General features: G+C 38.5%; 1 protein-coding gene across 1 annotated transcript in view; it reads left to right on the plus strand.

Moving 5' to 3' along the window:
* The window catches only part of RXFP1 (relaxin family peptide receptor 1), a 1,244,683-nt gene that overhangs the window by 1,079,154 nt on the left and 147,727 nt on the right, over window positions 1–17,802 (plus strand). Inside the window, exon 16 of the mRNA XM_044062454.1 lies at window positions 15,642–16,052. Coding sequence (XP_043918389.1) covers window positions 15,642–16,052 — 411 coding nt within the window. The remainder of the gene's footprint in view (window positions 1–15,641; window positions 16,053–17,802) is intronic.

A 17,802-nucleotide genomic window follows, 5' to 3' on the forward strand; every position in this document is an offset into this window, starting at 1 on the left:
CCCCTGGAATGTCTCATTACCATTCAGCACAGTCACTGGGCCAGCCTTACATAGGTTGATAGGTTCATAACTAAGTGCTAGGCTAGTCGCCCTTGCAGGCCATTTTAAACCAAGCTAGATTCCCTTTTTGTGCTTAAAATAACTTATCCCATTTGGTTATAGATTGGTCTTACCCATCCCATGGTCGAAGGTTATATATAATCCCTAACTGCAAATGACTGGGATAATACCACAGATATTTTGAGGGGACCCATGCATGGGATAAAGCATGTAGGAGCTGCCTCTGTCCATTACTAGTACTGGGAGCATTCCTGGGATAAATTTTCTGTTTGTAATCCATAGATGAAAGTTGCATTGAACATGGACATGGATGAACTTTGTTTTATGTGGATGGAAAGTCTGTTCCACAGCAGCAGTATCCTCTTAGAGATATATCTGCCTCTCCTAACCATCACTGTACCTTACTGAATCCCAGTGAGACTATACTTTTATATATATATATATATATATATATATATATATATATATATATATATATATAAACATATGTGTGTGTGTGTGTGTGTGTGTTAAAAGAAAAGAAAAGAAAATCAGATAAGATAAAAAAAAAATTTGGATGCACAAACATGCAGGTGCATGCTAACAACTGCACATCATGCACATAAGTACACACACACACACACACACACACACACACACACACACACACACACACACACACACACACACACACACACACACACACACACACACACACTTGATGTAAGAACTCATATTCAAATACATACTCTTTCATCAGCCAGTCTCAGACATGCAGTACTTATCCCACACATAGTCATGTCCACCAATCTGTTATATAACTTTTGTCAAAACGTGAATTAATTAAACATTGTGACATTTCCTACTCTGATGAAAGTCACCTTTCAGTAGAATAAATGCAGGTCTTGTAATTTTAAAAAGTAACACAGCTGATCTATCCCTAACTACTTCACCTATATTGTCATCATCTGCAAGTTAATGAGGCTTTCTCTTATCTCCCTATGTTTCTTTAGTTGCAGATGTAATATGGGAAACAAAGTGCATCTTAACACCAAACCCCACTGCATACTTTTAGTTACTGATTTCTGACTAATCAGCTGTCATCCCCCCCCCCACCACACACCCAAACGTCCAAACAGGCTTCTGTTTTCTACTAGTCAGATATGCTTCTGTATACCTTGTCAATGTACAATACATGCTGATTAGTTTACACAACAACCTCCTGTGCAGCACGCTGTTCAAGACCATTGAAGAATTCCAGTATACTAACTTGTTATTACTTTGTTTGTGTACCTCAGCTGTTATACATCAGTATACTGACATATGCAGTTGTTCCTAATTGTCCTGATTTCGATCATGGCTCCTTTAAATTTTCCTCAATGTCTTTTCAAGAATTTGTGTTCCTCTAAAAGTATTTGTCTCAGTGAGATTTACATGGGTAGCAAAATAATGCAGCTAAGTAGATTAGAACTATTGGAGATAATCTGGCAACAGCTTTGATGCAAAAAGACAATACTGTCTGTTTTAAGTCTCTTTTCCAACGTTTTTTTTTTCTTTTTTGTTTTCCTGTGAAATGCTTTAACCACATAAGAATTCCATGGATTACAGTCCTTTTTCTTCTCATACTCCCCCAAAAATCTTTCCAGAACAGAACCAGTCTCAAAAATAATGTCAAAAAATGACTGTTTATGAATTATAATAAAAGCTCTTACCCCCTGAGCCTTCACTCCCAGTGAAACCATTAAATTACCCAAAATGTCATACCTGTCCATTTCTTTTTCTCTGAATTCTTACCATAAATTTCTTTTGATTGTTGACATTTCAATTCCTTTGTTTGTCTTTCATCTCTTTCCCTGCAGTTTCTTTAACAATCTCAGCATATGATTTCTTTATCTGGTGATCTTCTTTCAAAATAGCTTGCGACTCCTCTGATTAAGTTTTGTCTGTAATTGCACCCCGTGAAACATCTTTTACACTCTCTGGCATGCTCTGCAACAACAATTCACCCAAAATATCATCCTGCAACCCTCTATACTTGAGGGCTATAACAACACATCCGTCATTGTTTTGAACATTTGCTTCTGAAGAAACAAACACATTCTGCTGAAACAGCTGTTCAGAATCTTGTAGAACTTCAAACACTGCACTGGCATTCACCTCTTCGCTATCCACCATCTTGAATCTCCTTGAGTGCTGCTCTCCCAGCTGCCACTACACTATGAACGGAACAAGTACTCTTCTAACAAGTAGGGAAAGTTGGGTTCCGGCGTGTAGATCGCGAGATGATTGTCCGTGAGCTACAACGCCAAAACAAGAAGGCTGCGGCACTGCTAGACCGTAGAGCTGTGCGCCCGAAAGTGAGATACGCCGCTGGAACCCACGTCGGTGGGAAAACAAAGAAACAGCGTTAACCTCTAAAGCAGCTATGCGGGCTGCAAACCACCAAATTAAACAGGTGCGGAATGCCAATAACATGCAAGACAAGTAAATGCAAGTAAAGCCATAAAATCACAATCGCCCCACATATACACAGAAAGCACAGAAATAAATCCAATAAGTACAGTAAACAACTTACCTGTAGATCAGCAGAAGTCCTCACAAACCCGCACACTAAACACTCCCAGGAAGCCGGTAATATAATCCATAGTAGCTGCAGCTGCAGCAGAGTGTTTGTACATGCGCATTTTCAAATAGCATGTCCCTGTCAATACAGTCTACGATCATAACATAGCACTAACAGCCCTGAGCTATGCAGAATATATTTAACTGAAATACCACACATATGTGGATATCCAGCAGTGTAGTGCAACAGATACATGAGTTTCAGACTTCATACCCCTCAGAAAGCACATGCTACTGTAAGACCTGTTGGAGTAACAGCAACCAAGCATGTCACAGCATTATAGACATAATGTGCCAGTGAGTACCACTGTTGGAAATATTTCCATTCCATGCCCAAGACATAGTGAAGGAAAGGCATGACTGCAACAAACAGTACCTGTTCTGCTATAGTCCCCCTAGTGCAAGGGCAGGTGGGAACATGGAACTCAGGCAAACACAGACTACCAAGCCAACAGCAGGGAATAAATACTGTAGTAGGGGAACACTGTCAGGCAGGAGTGTCAACCCTACACCTAGTTCACAGCAGCATGTGTGTATTGCAGGGGCTGTCAAACCCATCCATTGTTTACTGGAGCTGGGGTACAGAAGTATGCAGGCCCACATAGGCAGACAAGGGTGCAACTCTGAGTAACTTCCCTATGTAACCGCTGTCACTGAAACTGAGACTAGGCCCCACACCCTGATTGGCCAGCAGGAACAACTGGGAGTTAAAGGGGACCTGTTCAGTACACTTAGAAAGTGTGTTGTAAGCAAGTCATGTAGATGCTTACCACACTACAAGCACTTGTCAGCCCCATGGCTGTGTAAACTGCATATAGTGAAACCATAGCAGAACGGGTAGTCAGAGCAAGGTGGAGTACAGACAGCTGCACAGGGAACTGTGGCAGGCAGCACTACAACACAGGGTCCAACACAGGGCGGTGTACAGCAAGTATTGTAACATCTGATAGTGACTTGTACCAGTGACGTCTCTACATCCTGTTCCCAGCTACACTGACCGTGATGGATACTGAGAGGCCACCAACAAGTGGCATTACCATGATGGAATCTATGTACCTGTATAGCCCTGTTCAGCTTGGCAACAGATACAGCACAGTGCCCAGCCAACGGGGCAAGCCAATGTTGGTAGTGGAGGGATACCTCTACCATTTGGAGCATGAAGTGCCACCTAAACGGTACTGGGCATGTATCGAGCGGAGAGTACAGGCCTGCAGAGGTCGTGCCATCACTGTTCATCAGGATGAGGGGGAGAAACTGCTGAAATCACTGCCACACCAGCACGGGCCAGATGCAACAATAGCCCAGGTTGCTACACTGCAAGCAGAACTGCGGCAGAGGGCAGTAACCGGCAATGACTTGCCAAGTTTGGTAATGCAGAGTGTCCCAGGCTCAGCAGATGAAAATGTACTACAAGAGATGCCTTGCTGTGCCACCCTGCATCGTATCATAACCAAGGTATGGCAGAGGGCACGGGCATCCATGACCACACCTCCAGTAACACTCGCGGATATTGATGTCAGCCAGTATCCACTCCAATCTGGCAGCTTTATCCTCCATAGAAGGTCTGATATGGATGGGACAGATTCCTTGGTTCTACTTACAATGTCACAAAATCTAAGTGATCTGTGCAGATCTGACATCAATCTTGGGGATGGCACCTTCCCTACATGGGCTGATATATGTCGCCAGCTGTATACATTACATGGCTGTATTGGCACCCCCATCTCAACAAGGATTGTCCCGCTGGTGTACTGTCTCATGACAAGGAAGTCAGAGTCTGCATACAACAGTATGTGGGAGATACTGAAGAGTATGGCTGCAGTACAGGAGTGCACCCTGGCTCCACAGTATATTATGACTGATTTTGAGAAGGCAGCGATCCGTGCCAGCCGTAAGGCATTCCCTAAGAGTATTCTGAAGGGGTGCCTTTTCCACTTCACACAGATCATTTGGCGCCAGATCCAGCATCACCACCTTGTGGTCCTCTATGGTACAGACACTGGTTTCTCAATTGCCGTACGCAAGCTAATTGCATTGGCATTCTTACCAGTGGAAGATGTTGTCCCTGGATTTCTGGACATTGTGGCTACATTACCTGACTGTGCACAGCCTATTGGCGTATTTCTGGATCATCATTATGTGCGAGGCCGACCACGCAAGTATGCATCCCGCTGCTCTACACAGCAACGACTACCATCATCCTATCCTTTCATGTTTTGGAATGTTTGTAATGTCTCTGACATGGATTTCCCTTGGACTAATAACCAAGTAGAGGCATGGCATCGTCGGCTGAAGGTGTTACTGGGACGCCCTACTGTGCAGCTATCTGACCTTGTGTCTGTCCTGCAACAGGAACAGAACCTGACAGATACCCAACGAGAGTCTCTTTTGAGGGGGATGCCTGTGACACCACGTAGGAAGGCTATTGTTGTAAGGGAGCGTCATCTAAAGCACATCTTGCAACATAAGTGTGACTACAGTGATGTGCAGGATTTTCTCTGTGCTGTGGCACATCTCTATAAGTTATGATTATATCAGGGTTTAGTATGCACCAAGCACTGCAAACATCACTTTACATATTGTGTTAATAAAGGCTTTGCCCTCAGCACACAGGTTTCACACTACCACTTTGATGCCCACTTGGCATCCTATGCCAGGCACATGTTCCACTGACAGTTGTACATGGTGGTTTCTAGGGGGGTGTAGAGTGTATCACATAGGGGGTTTGTGTCTCCCACCTGTGATTAGGGTGCAGGGGGTTCCTCTATTCCCACAGGGAATTGTCTGCAGGCATTTGTCACTGCAGCTAGACTTCCAGACTGCCATGTGTCCACATCCAGCTGTCTCACAGTGGGGTGTCGCACCGCCTAGGTGCCTAAACCCGGGGAAGTTCCCCAATGCTATTGCCAAATTTCTCTTAGTAGTATTAATACCAACTTAGGTCACCCATGAAAAGAAAACCTGGTGAACAAAGGATATTTAAATAAATTAAAAAACGTATATATGAAAGAAAGGAGAAGGCTTAGAAAATGGACAACTAGAGATCGATAGCATTGCACATCGCCAAATGCAGAATTTTAATGAAGGTGGTGCGAAGAAATTTTTAAAACTATTAATTAGTATAAAGTGACAGGGATATTTGGAGCAATGAAAAAGGAAGTAAAAGAAATCTTATTGCTAACTAAAGTGACAACAAATTCAATTATTATTATGGAAAAAAGGTTGTTAAAGTTATTAGCTTGTGCTGTCAAAAAAGCTTTAGATAATATTAATCGTATTCAGTTTTTAGGAAATAATGAAATAATATGCTGGGTAGAATATAATTTTATTATTATAATCTGCATATACACAGACTAGTATAGGCAAATATTAATGGACAGTTAAGTGACAAGGCAGCTATGAACAAAGGATCAGTGAGTGTCATAGTTTTCCCATTGGTGATGAGTACGGTAAGAAAAAGGAGTAGGAAGAAAAAGGTTGGGAGATTACAACATGTGTTAACCTGCCCTTGGCTCTGCCTTATGCAGGTAATTTGATTGCAATGGGTAAAAGCAGGAAATGGATGAAGATAATATTACAAGAAATCAAAATCTCTGATTTGTAGCACTGTCAATAAATAAGAGTAAACGCAAGAGATTAAGTAAAAAAAAGTGATATGTTGCAGTGAAAAACTATTTAGGAGGTGTATATATAATGCCAGAATATTTGGAAAAGCAAATAGAGCATAAAATATTCAGTTCTTTAGAAGGTCACATTTAAACCCATTATAAAGATAATTAAGTACAATAAATCAGGAAAGGTAGTGTGGGAACTTTAAAGCCCATAGTTCATTTTGCTTCACAAAGTTTATATTATATTTTAATAATGTGGTTAGAAAACAGGAACATTTATTACGAAACTTAACGGTAAATAAGCATTAATTTTTGGGAAGGTATTAAACAAAGGAAGAGGATGTATATGGAAGCTGGTAATTACATGTACCTAGTGAGGAGAAAGAAAAATGTGGAAGATGAATTTAATTAATTTTGAAAATAAGGGAAAAGTAAGAACATATAATGTATTTTTATTGGTGGGGAGAACATACAATGTATTTTTATTGGTGGGAAGAGTGTGATACCAGAGCAAAACCAAGCACTTTACAGAAAGCAAAACTGGCACGAAAAGATGTATAACTAATCATCTTTTTGAATGGAGATTGACATTATTCAAACTACCATACCAAGGCAGAAATGAAGTAAATAAATAAAGAAGAGAGATTATGTGTAAGGCATGGATGTATGGTGAAGGAAGTGACTATGAGATTTCAGGGAATGTAAGAAACAAAAAAAATTGTGGGGGGGTTGGGAGAAGAGAAGGAATTTTTGGGCAGGATTGTTCAAAAGATATTAATATTAACATGATACTACAGGTAACATATGGAAGAGTAAAGAGGGAAGTGGAGGATAAATTGGATGCTAGCTAGTCTGTGATTTATATGGCTGGAAGCATGTGCCAAAGTGTTGTACAATAAAGAGTTGAATATGAAAGAACAAAAATTGACAAAAACGGTGGTAGGTAAAACCCAGGTGCAAAAAATAACCAAGTAAAAAGAAGAAAATAATGCACCAGGATAGCACACAGCAGACGTTTATTCACAGAAAGTACAGAGATGGTAAGCGCTTTCGCAACTAGCGTTGCTTCATCAGACAATATTGAAAGACAACCAAATGCTTAAATAAGTAGATAAAAGACCAATCAATTAATTAACATTGGCCAATAGTATGATGGTATAAATAAACATTAATTAAACTTCCAACTCTGACTACTAAGACAATATATAAAAAAGAATGAAACAAAATACATATAAGAAATGCATATAAAAGAAAAAATAGAAAACAAGAATAAAAACATTAATATATAAACATTATATTTACTTTATGTAAAAGTTACTATGTAACCTAAACAACTAAAACACCATCTTAAATCTAAATAACTAAAAGCCAGCTATGGCTTAAATTAATGCTTAAGGTGTCTAGCTTTTAAAAAAGGGATCAAAGAGGTAGTGGCATTCAGACCAGGATACTTTTCAGTATTAAGCTTCAAAATCCATTTTTGTTCATGTCCCTCTGTGATGTTTTCTATATCCCCACCTCTAAGATTCCTATGAATATGTTGCAAAACAAAAAACTTAAAAGAATGAGAATGACCATAAGAAATAACATGGTTAGCTAGAGCATTGGATGGTTTACTATTGTTGATATCTCTTACATGCTCCAGAATACGATCTTTAAGCATTCTGTTAGTTCTTCCTACATAAAAAGCAGGACATTGTTGATAAAAACAGAAATAAACCACATCCGTGGTTCTACAATCTGTATATTGGTTAGTATGTAATGAAAATTGTCTGGTAGGATGTATATATTTATTCTTACTATAAATAAGCTGACATGCACTACAATTCCTGCATGGAAAAGTTCCACAACGAGTGGAACTACTAAGAATTTTGCGTGTTTCACCATGACAAAGATGCTGCTTGAGTGATTTATTATTTTTAAAACTAAAAATAGGAAACTGTCCAACCTTATCTGTAAGGCCAGGCACTTCCTGTAACAGATACCAATATTTCTTAACTATATCAATATATTGGTTAATATTCTAGAAAACTGAAACACCACTCTGAAATCATTACTAGTTGTGGCAGTCTGTCTTATATCAGAAATAGCATTCTCAGCATTAAAATAGGGTTTACACCTCAAACCTCTCAGCTTCCAGGCATCAGAAATAGTCTGATCAATATCCAAAGCACTGTATCCCCTATCCAAGAACTTGGATTTTAAATTCTTTAAGGCAACTACCGCATCCTCATCTCTGCTATGCAACCGCAGCATTCTAAAGACCTGTCCCTTCAGCACATTCCTAGGAACGTGTCTAGGGTGCATACTAGATTTGTGCAACAATGTATTTTTCCTTGTTGGCTTAAAATAAATATTACTACGAAGACAGTTCAGGTCAGATTTACTAACTTTAACGTCAAGAAAACTGATGTCTGTGGCAGAGTTGTGATATGTAAACCTCAAAAAATCAGTTGTTGAATGCAGATAATCAAGGAATGAACTAAATCAAAGCCAGAGCCTCTCCACAACATAAAAACGTCATCTACAAAACAGACATACCAGAGTATTTATCCAAAAAACGGATTATTAGTAGACAAAACATTTTGCTCTTCCCAGCTGCCCAAAGCTAAGTTGGCGTAGCTATTGGCACAAGCAGTGCCCATAGCCATGCCAACTTTCTGCAGAAAAAACTGCTCCTGGAACATGAAAATGTTGTTCTCTAAAATTATCTCCAATAGACTGCACATTAACTGTATCTTTGTGTTAGTCAGACATTTATTCACAGTGAGGAAATGCCTAATGCTATCAACACCCCAAGAGTTAGGTATACTAGTGAACAAGGATTCTATATCCAAAGTAGCAAGGACGAAGTCCAAATTAATGTCAATGCTTTCCATTCTATTGTATAACTGTTGTAAAAACATCTTTGTATCCTTCAGAATTGTGTGACAATTTTCCAAAAAAAAACATGTAAACTCCCCTCTACATAAATAGAGAGATGTTCAGTACATCACCCAGTGCCTGAAACAATAGGGCGCATGGGTGGAGATAACAAGTCCTTGTGAATTTTAGGTAAACCATACACTCTAGGAACAAGAGGTTTGTGCACATTGAAATACTTAAACTGTGAATCATCAATTAAATTTTTAATCAATAAATCAAATATCAAGAAAGAAACTCTATCTATAATTGCAATGACAGTAGGTTTAGAGATACATTCATATGTTTGGGTGTCTAATAAAAGTTTCTCCATTTGTGTAACATATAGATCCTTGTTCATTAAAACTATACCGCCTCCTTTATCAGCTTGTTTGATAATTAGTGAATGCAGATTCTTCAACTCTTGCAAAGCTCTATGTTCGTCAACAGTCAAATTATGGAATGACGAGCTAATATCAGTTAAAGCATTCAAATCTCTAAAAGCAAGTTCACAGGCATCAATAAACCGTTGAATGCCTGTTGGTATGGCTGGAGTAAAGGTACTAGGTTGTTTTTATATATAAGCCTGATTACTTGGATTAGTAGAGTCTATGGGAAATAAACATTTTAATGAAAGATTTCTACCCAGTAGTCTTAAGTCTTTTAACATCTCTGCAGGATCAGCTCTCCTAGCAGGAATAAAAGACAGTCCTTTATTTAGCACACTAAGTTGTTCCTCATTTAATTCAAAGGAGGAAATATTAATAACTAAACCTGAGGCTACATACGTCTCTTCTTGGATTGATGAACTACTCCATCCATATAGTGGTTTTTGAATGTCTTGCCATTGTGTGTGAAACTCTTGATATAAGTTCTGTAGGTCAGGGCTGCTTTCAATGAATAGTCGCCCTTCTTTGCCTTGTCTAAAAAAACACTGGCATCTTTTTTAACTTTTTGCCCTCGAGTATCAGTACCTGTAGAGGTACTAAAGTTAGATGGCATTACTGTTGATGCATATGTAGGGAGCATAATACTTACAGGCTTATCGATGGTAGTAGGAGCTAAAAGACTGCTAGAAGCAGAAAAAGAAGCTTGCATACCTGGATCCGCTTGTTCAGCGTTCGTAGATATGGGCGCCATAACTCCCCAATCATCTGTATTGCTGCTAGAAGCAGAAAAAGAAACTTGCATACTTGGATCCGCTTGTTCAGCGTTCGTAGATACGGGCGCCATAACTCCCCGATCATCTGTATTACCGGAAATAATTCCGGAAAAGCCAGAAGTACGTTCCTGCAAAGCATTAGTGCTTGAAGTGGCATTAAAGGGACCATTACTTTGATTAGACCTGTTAATAGCATCTTTGGGCCAAGAAAACACATTATTTTTAGCAAAATCAGCTTTATCTCTGTTAAGTTTGGACAACTTAACAGTTTGTAATTTCTTCTCATAAGCGACAATATTGTCTTGTAGTTGACTCATTTTATTAAGAGTGATGTCGCAAGGAAAGCTGTCAGTAATCTTGGTTTCAAGCTCAATAATTTGTGATTTAAGGTCTACTTCAATAAGCAAAAAAAAGTCTAATAAAAGTTCCAAATATTTGGAGCTAAACTGTAAATTTAGCTCTTGCCATTTACGGAGTAGGACTGGGTATGTGTCTCCATAGGTAGGCATATTAAGGATCCTTAAGCCATGTGGAATGATCTTAGCTTCTAATGAAGCTTGTAGGTGTAGCCACTGCCAATGCAGTCTTATATTTGTACATCAGGTTCTCTAAACTTTTGTACTGTTGAAAGAACTCTGGTAAACGTTGTTGGTTAGAAAAAGTATCATCCATACCAGCATGCGTGTCCATATTCAGCAATGGATTAACGGGTATATCTAGGATCCTTAAAAAACGATGGTGCTGTCCAGTCATGGACTGCTCAATTGAAGTATCTTCCATGAAAACGCGTGCTCCTTCACCGAGTAAAAATAAAGAACAAAAATTGACAAAAACGGTGGTAGGTAAAACCCAGGTGCAAAAAATAACCAAGTAAAAAGAAGAAAATAATGCACCAGGATAGCACACAGCAGATGTTTATTCAAAAAAAGTACAGAGATGGTAAGCGCTTTCGCAACTAGCGTTGCTTCATCAGACAATATTAAAAGACAACCGAATGCTTAAATAAGTAGATAAAAGACCAATCAATTAATTAATTAACATTGGCCAATAGTATGATGGTATAAATGAACAACTTAGCTTTGGTCAGCTGGGAAGAGCAAAATGTTTTGTCTACTAATAATCTGTTTTTTGGACAAATACTCTGGTATGTCCGTTTTGTAGATGATGTTTTCATGTTGTGGAGAGGCTCTGGCTTTGATTTAGCTCAGTTCCTTGATTATCTGCATTCAACAACTGATTTTTTGAGGTTTACATATCACAGCTCTGCCACAGACATCAGTTTTCTTGACGTTAAAGTTAGTAAATCTGACCTGAATTGTCTTCATAGTAATATTTATTTTAAACCAACAAGGAAAAATACATTGTTGCACAAATCTAGTATGCACCCTAGACACGTTCCTAGGAATGTGCTGAAGGGACAGGTCTTTAGAACATTACGATTGCATAGCAGAGATGAGGATGCGGTAGTTGCCTTAAAGAATTTAAAATCCAAGTTCTTGGATAGGGGGTACAGTGCTTTGGATATTGATCAGACTATTTCTGATCCCTTTTTTAAAAGCTAGACACCTTAAGCATTAATTTAAGCCATAGCTGCCTTTTAGTTATTTAGATTTAAGATGGTGTTTTAGTTGTTTAGGTTACATAGTAACTTTACATAAAGTAGATATAATGTTTATATATTAATGTTTTTATTCTTGTTTTCTATTTTTTCTTTTATATGCATTTCTTATATGTATTTTGTTTAATTCTTTTTATATATTGTCTTAGTAGTCAGAGTTCGAAGTTTAATTAATGTTTATTTATACTATCATACTATTGGTCAATGTTAATTAATTAATTGATTGGTCTTTTATCTACTTATTTAAGCATTTGGTTGTCTTTTAATATTGTCTGATGAAGCAACGCTAGTTGCGAAAGCGCTTACCATCTCTGTACTTTCTGTGAATAAACGTCTGCTGTGTGCTATCCTGGTGCATTATTTTCTTCTTTTTACTTGAATATGAAAGAAGCACTGAAAAAATGAAGCCCTTGTTTTGGCTAAAAGAGTGATAAGGTTGAAAAGTGAAATGTGATATGAGATTGTTATTTAATAAATAGGTATATATTATATATATATATATATATATGTATATATATATATATATATATATATATATATATATATATATAAAGCAATACATATGTGTATGTAAATGGTAATAATTTTAAATAATTTAAATAATTTCATGTAAATTTGTAAACATGATGAAGCAATACAGAACCCTTACTCATAAGTATCGTGGAATCTCTTACATCCACCGAATTACTACCAGCTGAGCTACCTGGGACTTTAATGTAACATCTCATCCAAAAGATGGTTTACTCAGGAGTATCCTGGCTTATGTGCACTACAGTGTCAGCACTAGAAGATGAATCCAAGCACTTATTGTAGGAGCAAGACTCCTCTAGCATCAGAGGTGAGTGTGCTAGTTCTTCAGCCAGCCACCAACAATAACAATGAGTGCCATGCAGGTGATATAAGTTATGTTAAGAAATATTTTTGTTACCTGGGAAGTGCCTACTATTCTTCAGGTTAGCCACTTACTTACTAAAGGTAAAGAGGATAGGTTAGAACATTTGAAATATTAGATCTCTACTATCATGTTCATTTTCACCAAAAGTCGTTAGTGATAAAAAGATATATTTCTTTCCAGAACCTCCTAAGTTCCACAGCTTTTCAGTTTGACTAATGAAAAAAAGTAAGGCTGCAGCCATTGATCTGTTATTTGTATGCATTTTGCAGTTTGATGCATTCTAGATAGTAAACAGGAATTTTGGACTACTTAAACATGGAGAAGAGCAAATCCCATTGCCACAGTACTCTTTTTATGTTAATGGCGACACATGCATATAAATTTGCCCTCACCATTTTGGTATATAAAGAAAAAGACTTGTCAGGCAAGGCTAGTAATGAGTTCAGGGAGCAGCGAATAACTTGGTTAATCTCGTTTTGATTCAAGATGACAGCCCAGTGATTTACAAGCAGCTCAGGCAGGACAGCGTAGCTGTAATTTTTGATAAACTGTTGGAAGTTGATAACACATTATGGAATTCTGTATCTTTCCGTGCACACCATACACCAAACAAAAAAGTGATCTGTAATACATGATGTATGCTCCTTACAACCGTACCTATTATTAGGTGTACCAGTGATGACTCCGTCCAAAAGAGAGATTTTTCCATAACATGGATTGAGCTGGTGTATTCAGATATCATTTGAGACCAATTAAACTTCAAAACTGGTCTGGCCAGGCAGAAGAAAATTTTATTTCAGAATATGTTGAAGCCTCTGAGGATCAAGGAATGATGTATGGCCATATGTGGGGACTTACCTCATAACAGATTAGTTTCATGGGGGGGGGGGTTGCTACTTGAAGGTTGCAGGAGAGATGCAGATTGCAGCAACAGGAAATGTTCTGACTCCAGCAGCTATGCATTCCATGTGTGTCTTGTCAGGATCAGTATCAAAGATATAATGTGGCCACTGTTATCTTTTTCTGGCAGTGAGCAGCAGACCTTTTGGAGAGACTAAAGATACAATTTGCACTTAGCTTATTACCACTGAAGAATTTGTAGCTCTCAGAAAAAAAATGAAGGAACAGATGTTTGAGGCTTCAGATGGAGGAGGTGACTGTGTGATGTGAGGTTATAAGTTATAGCTTCAGGGAGGCCAAACTAAATTTTTTTAAGTCTTCTAGCATTTATGTGTTTGATTCAGATTGTATGACCAGCAAGGTGACCAGGTAGGAGCTCTCATAGGATAAAGAAACAAATTAGGTAGGAGGCTCCTTAAGGAATACTTATTGTCATCAAATTCCATGAGGAACAGGCCCTTACAAGCCAGACATATGTTGCATTGCACCTACTGTTGTAGAAACCAACTATTTTAGAAGATAAAAAAGAAAGGAAGGGAAACATGTACAGTGAACGACAGGGAACACACTAAATAATAATAAAAATAAAACATTACAGAGAGAGAGAAAGAGCAAACCATGATGAGTCACATAGCTCTGAATGAAGGAAGGAAGAAATAAATGAATAAATACATTAATTAATTAAATTGTAATGGTGCGTAACAAGTAGTAAAGAACTGTGGACCTACCACATTAGTTGCCAAGAAGTGCAAGACTATTGCACTCCAAGGAAGTAAAAAAAGTACTAAACCTTGTTATAGAAACACAGACTTACGTAACCCAAAGAGCTAGAATAAAGAATAAAAACAAACTGCTAAGCTACTTTGCAGGAAGCTCTGCAGGTGGGCATAGGTAGATGTTTACTGTTGAAATGTATGTCAAAGAGACATCAGTCAAAGAGTGTGAATCACTGATAACAGCTCAGAAGGGCACTGACTAGTGCCAACAAATTTTTAGAGTGCACTCCTAAGGGTGTGGGCACTCAGTAGGTAGAGCTGTGATGAGAATTCACACAGAGCAGTGCTCATTTCTGAAGACTCTGTATATGGAAACAACAGCAGGTAAAATACGTCCGTGGCAATACCTAGAATGGAAGAGCTGATTTACTTGAACATACTTGAGACTGTGGACTTATCAGGTAAGAGAGGGAACATTAGGGCATATTATGTGAGAGGGTAAAAAGAAAATTTAACTTTTTTTAAAGAAAGTTAGAAGAGGTCATTGTTAGTTGTAAAGAAGGGCATACTCATAGATGAGATGAGAAGGTATTATTTTGTGGAGGGTAGTAAACACCTGGAATGTAATGTGACTGGAAGCTGTAAAGTCTACTAAAGCTGAGCAATATGGAAGGGGGACAACTCATCAGACTTAGGAGTCACAATATTAGACACAGAGTAGTGGTACAGTGCAGGTCAATAAAAGGATTCAGTAAGGCATGGGACAGATGAAGAAAAGAACTAGCCCTGGGGTGCAAGAAGGGGAGCAGGTGGTTTCAACTGATGGAGGCAGAGGTGCCCAGAGGGAAGGGTGAGATACTTAAAGAGCAGGGTAGTTTCACTCAGGAATGCTTTGCTTCTGTCTCCTTGCACTGCCAGTATCATATATTTGTATTTTCCTAGATAAAACAAATACCCAATGATTACTCAGGTTTGATCATGTTTACTACATTAGCTTACATCTGTCAGAAGTCCTGTACAAGCAGTTTGCTTTTACTTTTGCACAGCACTTCAGAACGTTCAACATAGAATTAATGGTTTTGTCTTGAGCCAGCTGAGAAACTAAAGCAACAGTTACATCACTCAGTCAGTAGTATGTTTCCTTAAGTCCATGCTAACTGCATAATTACTATTTCAGGTGCAGACTGCCTTATGGGAATATACTTATTTGTGATTGGAGCCTATGACCTGAAGTATCGAGGTGAATACAACAGACATGCTCACAGCTGGATGGATAGCGTACAGTGCCAGATCATAGGCTCTTTAGCCATGCTTTCCACTGAGGTATCAGTGCTTCTTTTGACTTACCTGACACTGGAAAAGTATATCTGCATAGTCTATCCATTTAAATGCCTGGCTCCAGGAAAGTGCAGGACAGTTTCTCTTCTGACTATCATCTGGATTGTGGGATTTATGATTGCTTTCATCCCTCTGGTCAGCAAGGAACTTTTCAAGAATTACTATGGAAGGAATGGGGTTTGCTTCCCTCTTCACTCAGAACATACTGAAACTTTTGTAGTCCAAGTATATTCTGTTGTGATATTTCTTGGTAAGTGAATTGTCATTTCAAATATGCCAAAAGTTTGCTACATGGTGCTATTAAATATGTAATTCTAGTTACCATTTTTTGCAAAAATGCTGCAAAGAGGCAGTAACCTTGCACAGATTCTGCAATCTTAATTTTAAATTAACTATATTGTGAAGGTGTCTATTGATGCTACCAACATTTTAGTTTCGGGTATTGTGCTTGGAAGGTGTTCAGTGCTGCATTGTTGCTCTGAGTGCATCCTATTTGTCATTTAATGCAAATTGTAAAATTTGATGTGAAACAGCATGCAGTCCAGAATTAGCCCCAATAAGACAGTTTTGTGAAGGTGCATTTATTTCCTTTCTTTTTCAGGAACTCAGGAGAGGATACTCACCTTTGTAAGTGTTGCAGTTATCTCAATTCAATCTGCCCTTCTTGCACCCCAGGGCTTGTTCTTTTCTTCATCTGCCCCATGCCTTACTGAATCCTTTTATTGACCCGCACTGTACCGCTACTCTGTGTCTAATTTTCTGACTCCTAAGTCTGATGAGTTGTCCCCCTTCCATATTGCTCATTTCTTTTTTCTTCAGCTCTGTCTTTCTTATTTACATCTAACAGCACAGTGTCCCCAGATCCTTTTCCTTTATTCTCTCTTACAGATTATATATACCAAGCTGCAACAGACCTTCCTTATATCACACATCCTCCATTCTCCCAATTTTGGTAAGTTTGTCTTGTAGTCGTTCTACCATTCTGGCAACTGGCCTTATCATAACCCCCAGAAATGGAAAACATACTCCACCAATTACCTTTAGCATGTCTTAGTAACAGAAGAATACATTTACAATCTCTGTAGACCAGTCTATTAACTATGTATTCTGTCTTATTAACCTCTATCATTCTCCATTCACTTCATATTGTATAATTTAACTTAGCAATATGTAAAACCAGTGGATTATTTCCTTCTCTGTCTTAATTATGACCACTCTTCTAAGAATATATACCAACAGTAGAGTAGTGAGCCAATGTGCATAACTGTACACATTTTGTGTGAAATCATGAGTGCCTACCATCCACTCACTTTTCAAGTCGCATCAGTCTTGCAGAAGACTGGCCTTTCTATCTCTGATCATAACTCCACTCTTGATATTGTAAGTGACACTTTGGTCCCACTGCCCATCCCCTAAGGGGATATATGGCAAAATATTTTAACAGGATGTCTTTAACTGGCTTGCACCTTGTTCATAGGTTCATAGGTTAGTACCAGGCTAACTGCCCTTGCAAGCCATTGTAAGCCAAGTCAATTATCCCATGTCACACTCAAACCCTGCACCTTGTGTTTGTAAGGCAAACACCTTAACCATTAGGCCACCCTCCCACCCGTTCTGTGGTAATTTTGCTACCACATGCCCACTGAGTGATGTGATAGACATTGCCCCACCCTCCCACACACCCAACCCTGAATTGGATTGAGTATTTTTTTTTTTTGTAGAATGAATGAATAAATGATTTCATCAGCAAGCCACAAATTTAGGATCGTACATGTGCATCCTAGGAAATCAATCTGCAGACCATTACAATCCTAGCCAAGAACTCCAATTCAAAATTTCCCTCCTGCCTCATGGAGGGCATGACAAGACAAGCAAGGGGAAAATTTGAGGTTGCCCATCCATTTATCTAGGTCACATTTTATCTGTTAGTCGTTGGGCTGTTGTAGGTACTTTGTGTTGCCTTGTTACAACTGGGCTCCAAACATTAAGGAGGTATTTTT

The sequence above is a fragment of the Protopterus annectens genome, chromosome 2.part1 (genome assembly GCF_019279795.1).
Source record: "Protopterus annectens isolate FY-2018-M chromosome 2.part1, PAN1.0, whole genome shotgun sequence".
NCBI classification, from domain to species: domain Eukaryota; kingdom Metazoa; phylum Chordata; order Ceratodontiformes; family Protopteridae; genus Protopterus; species Protopterus annectens.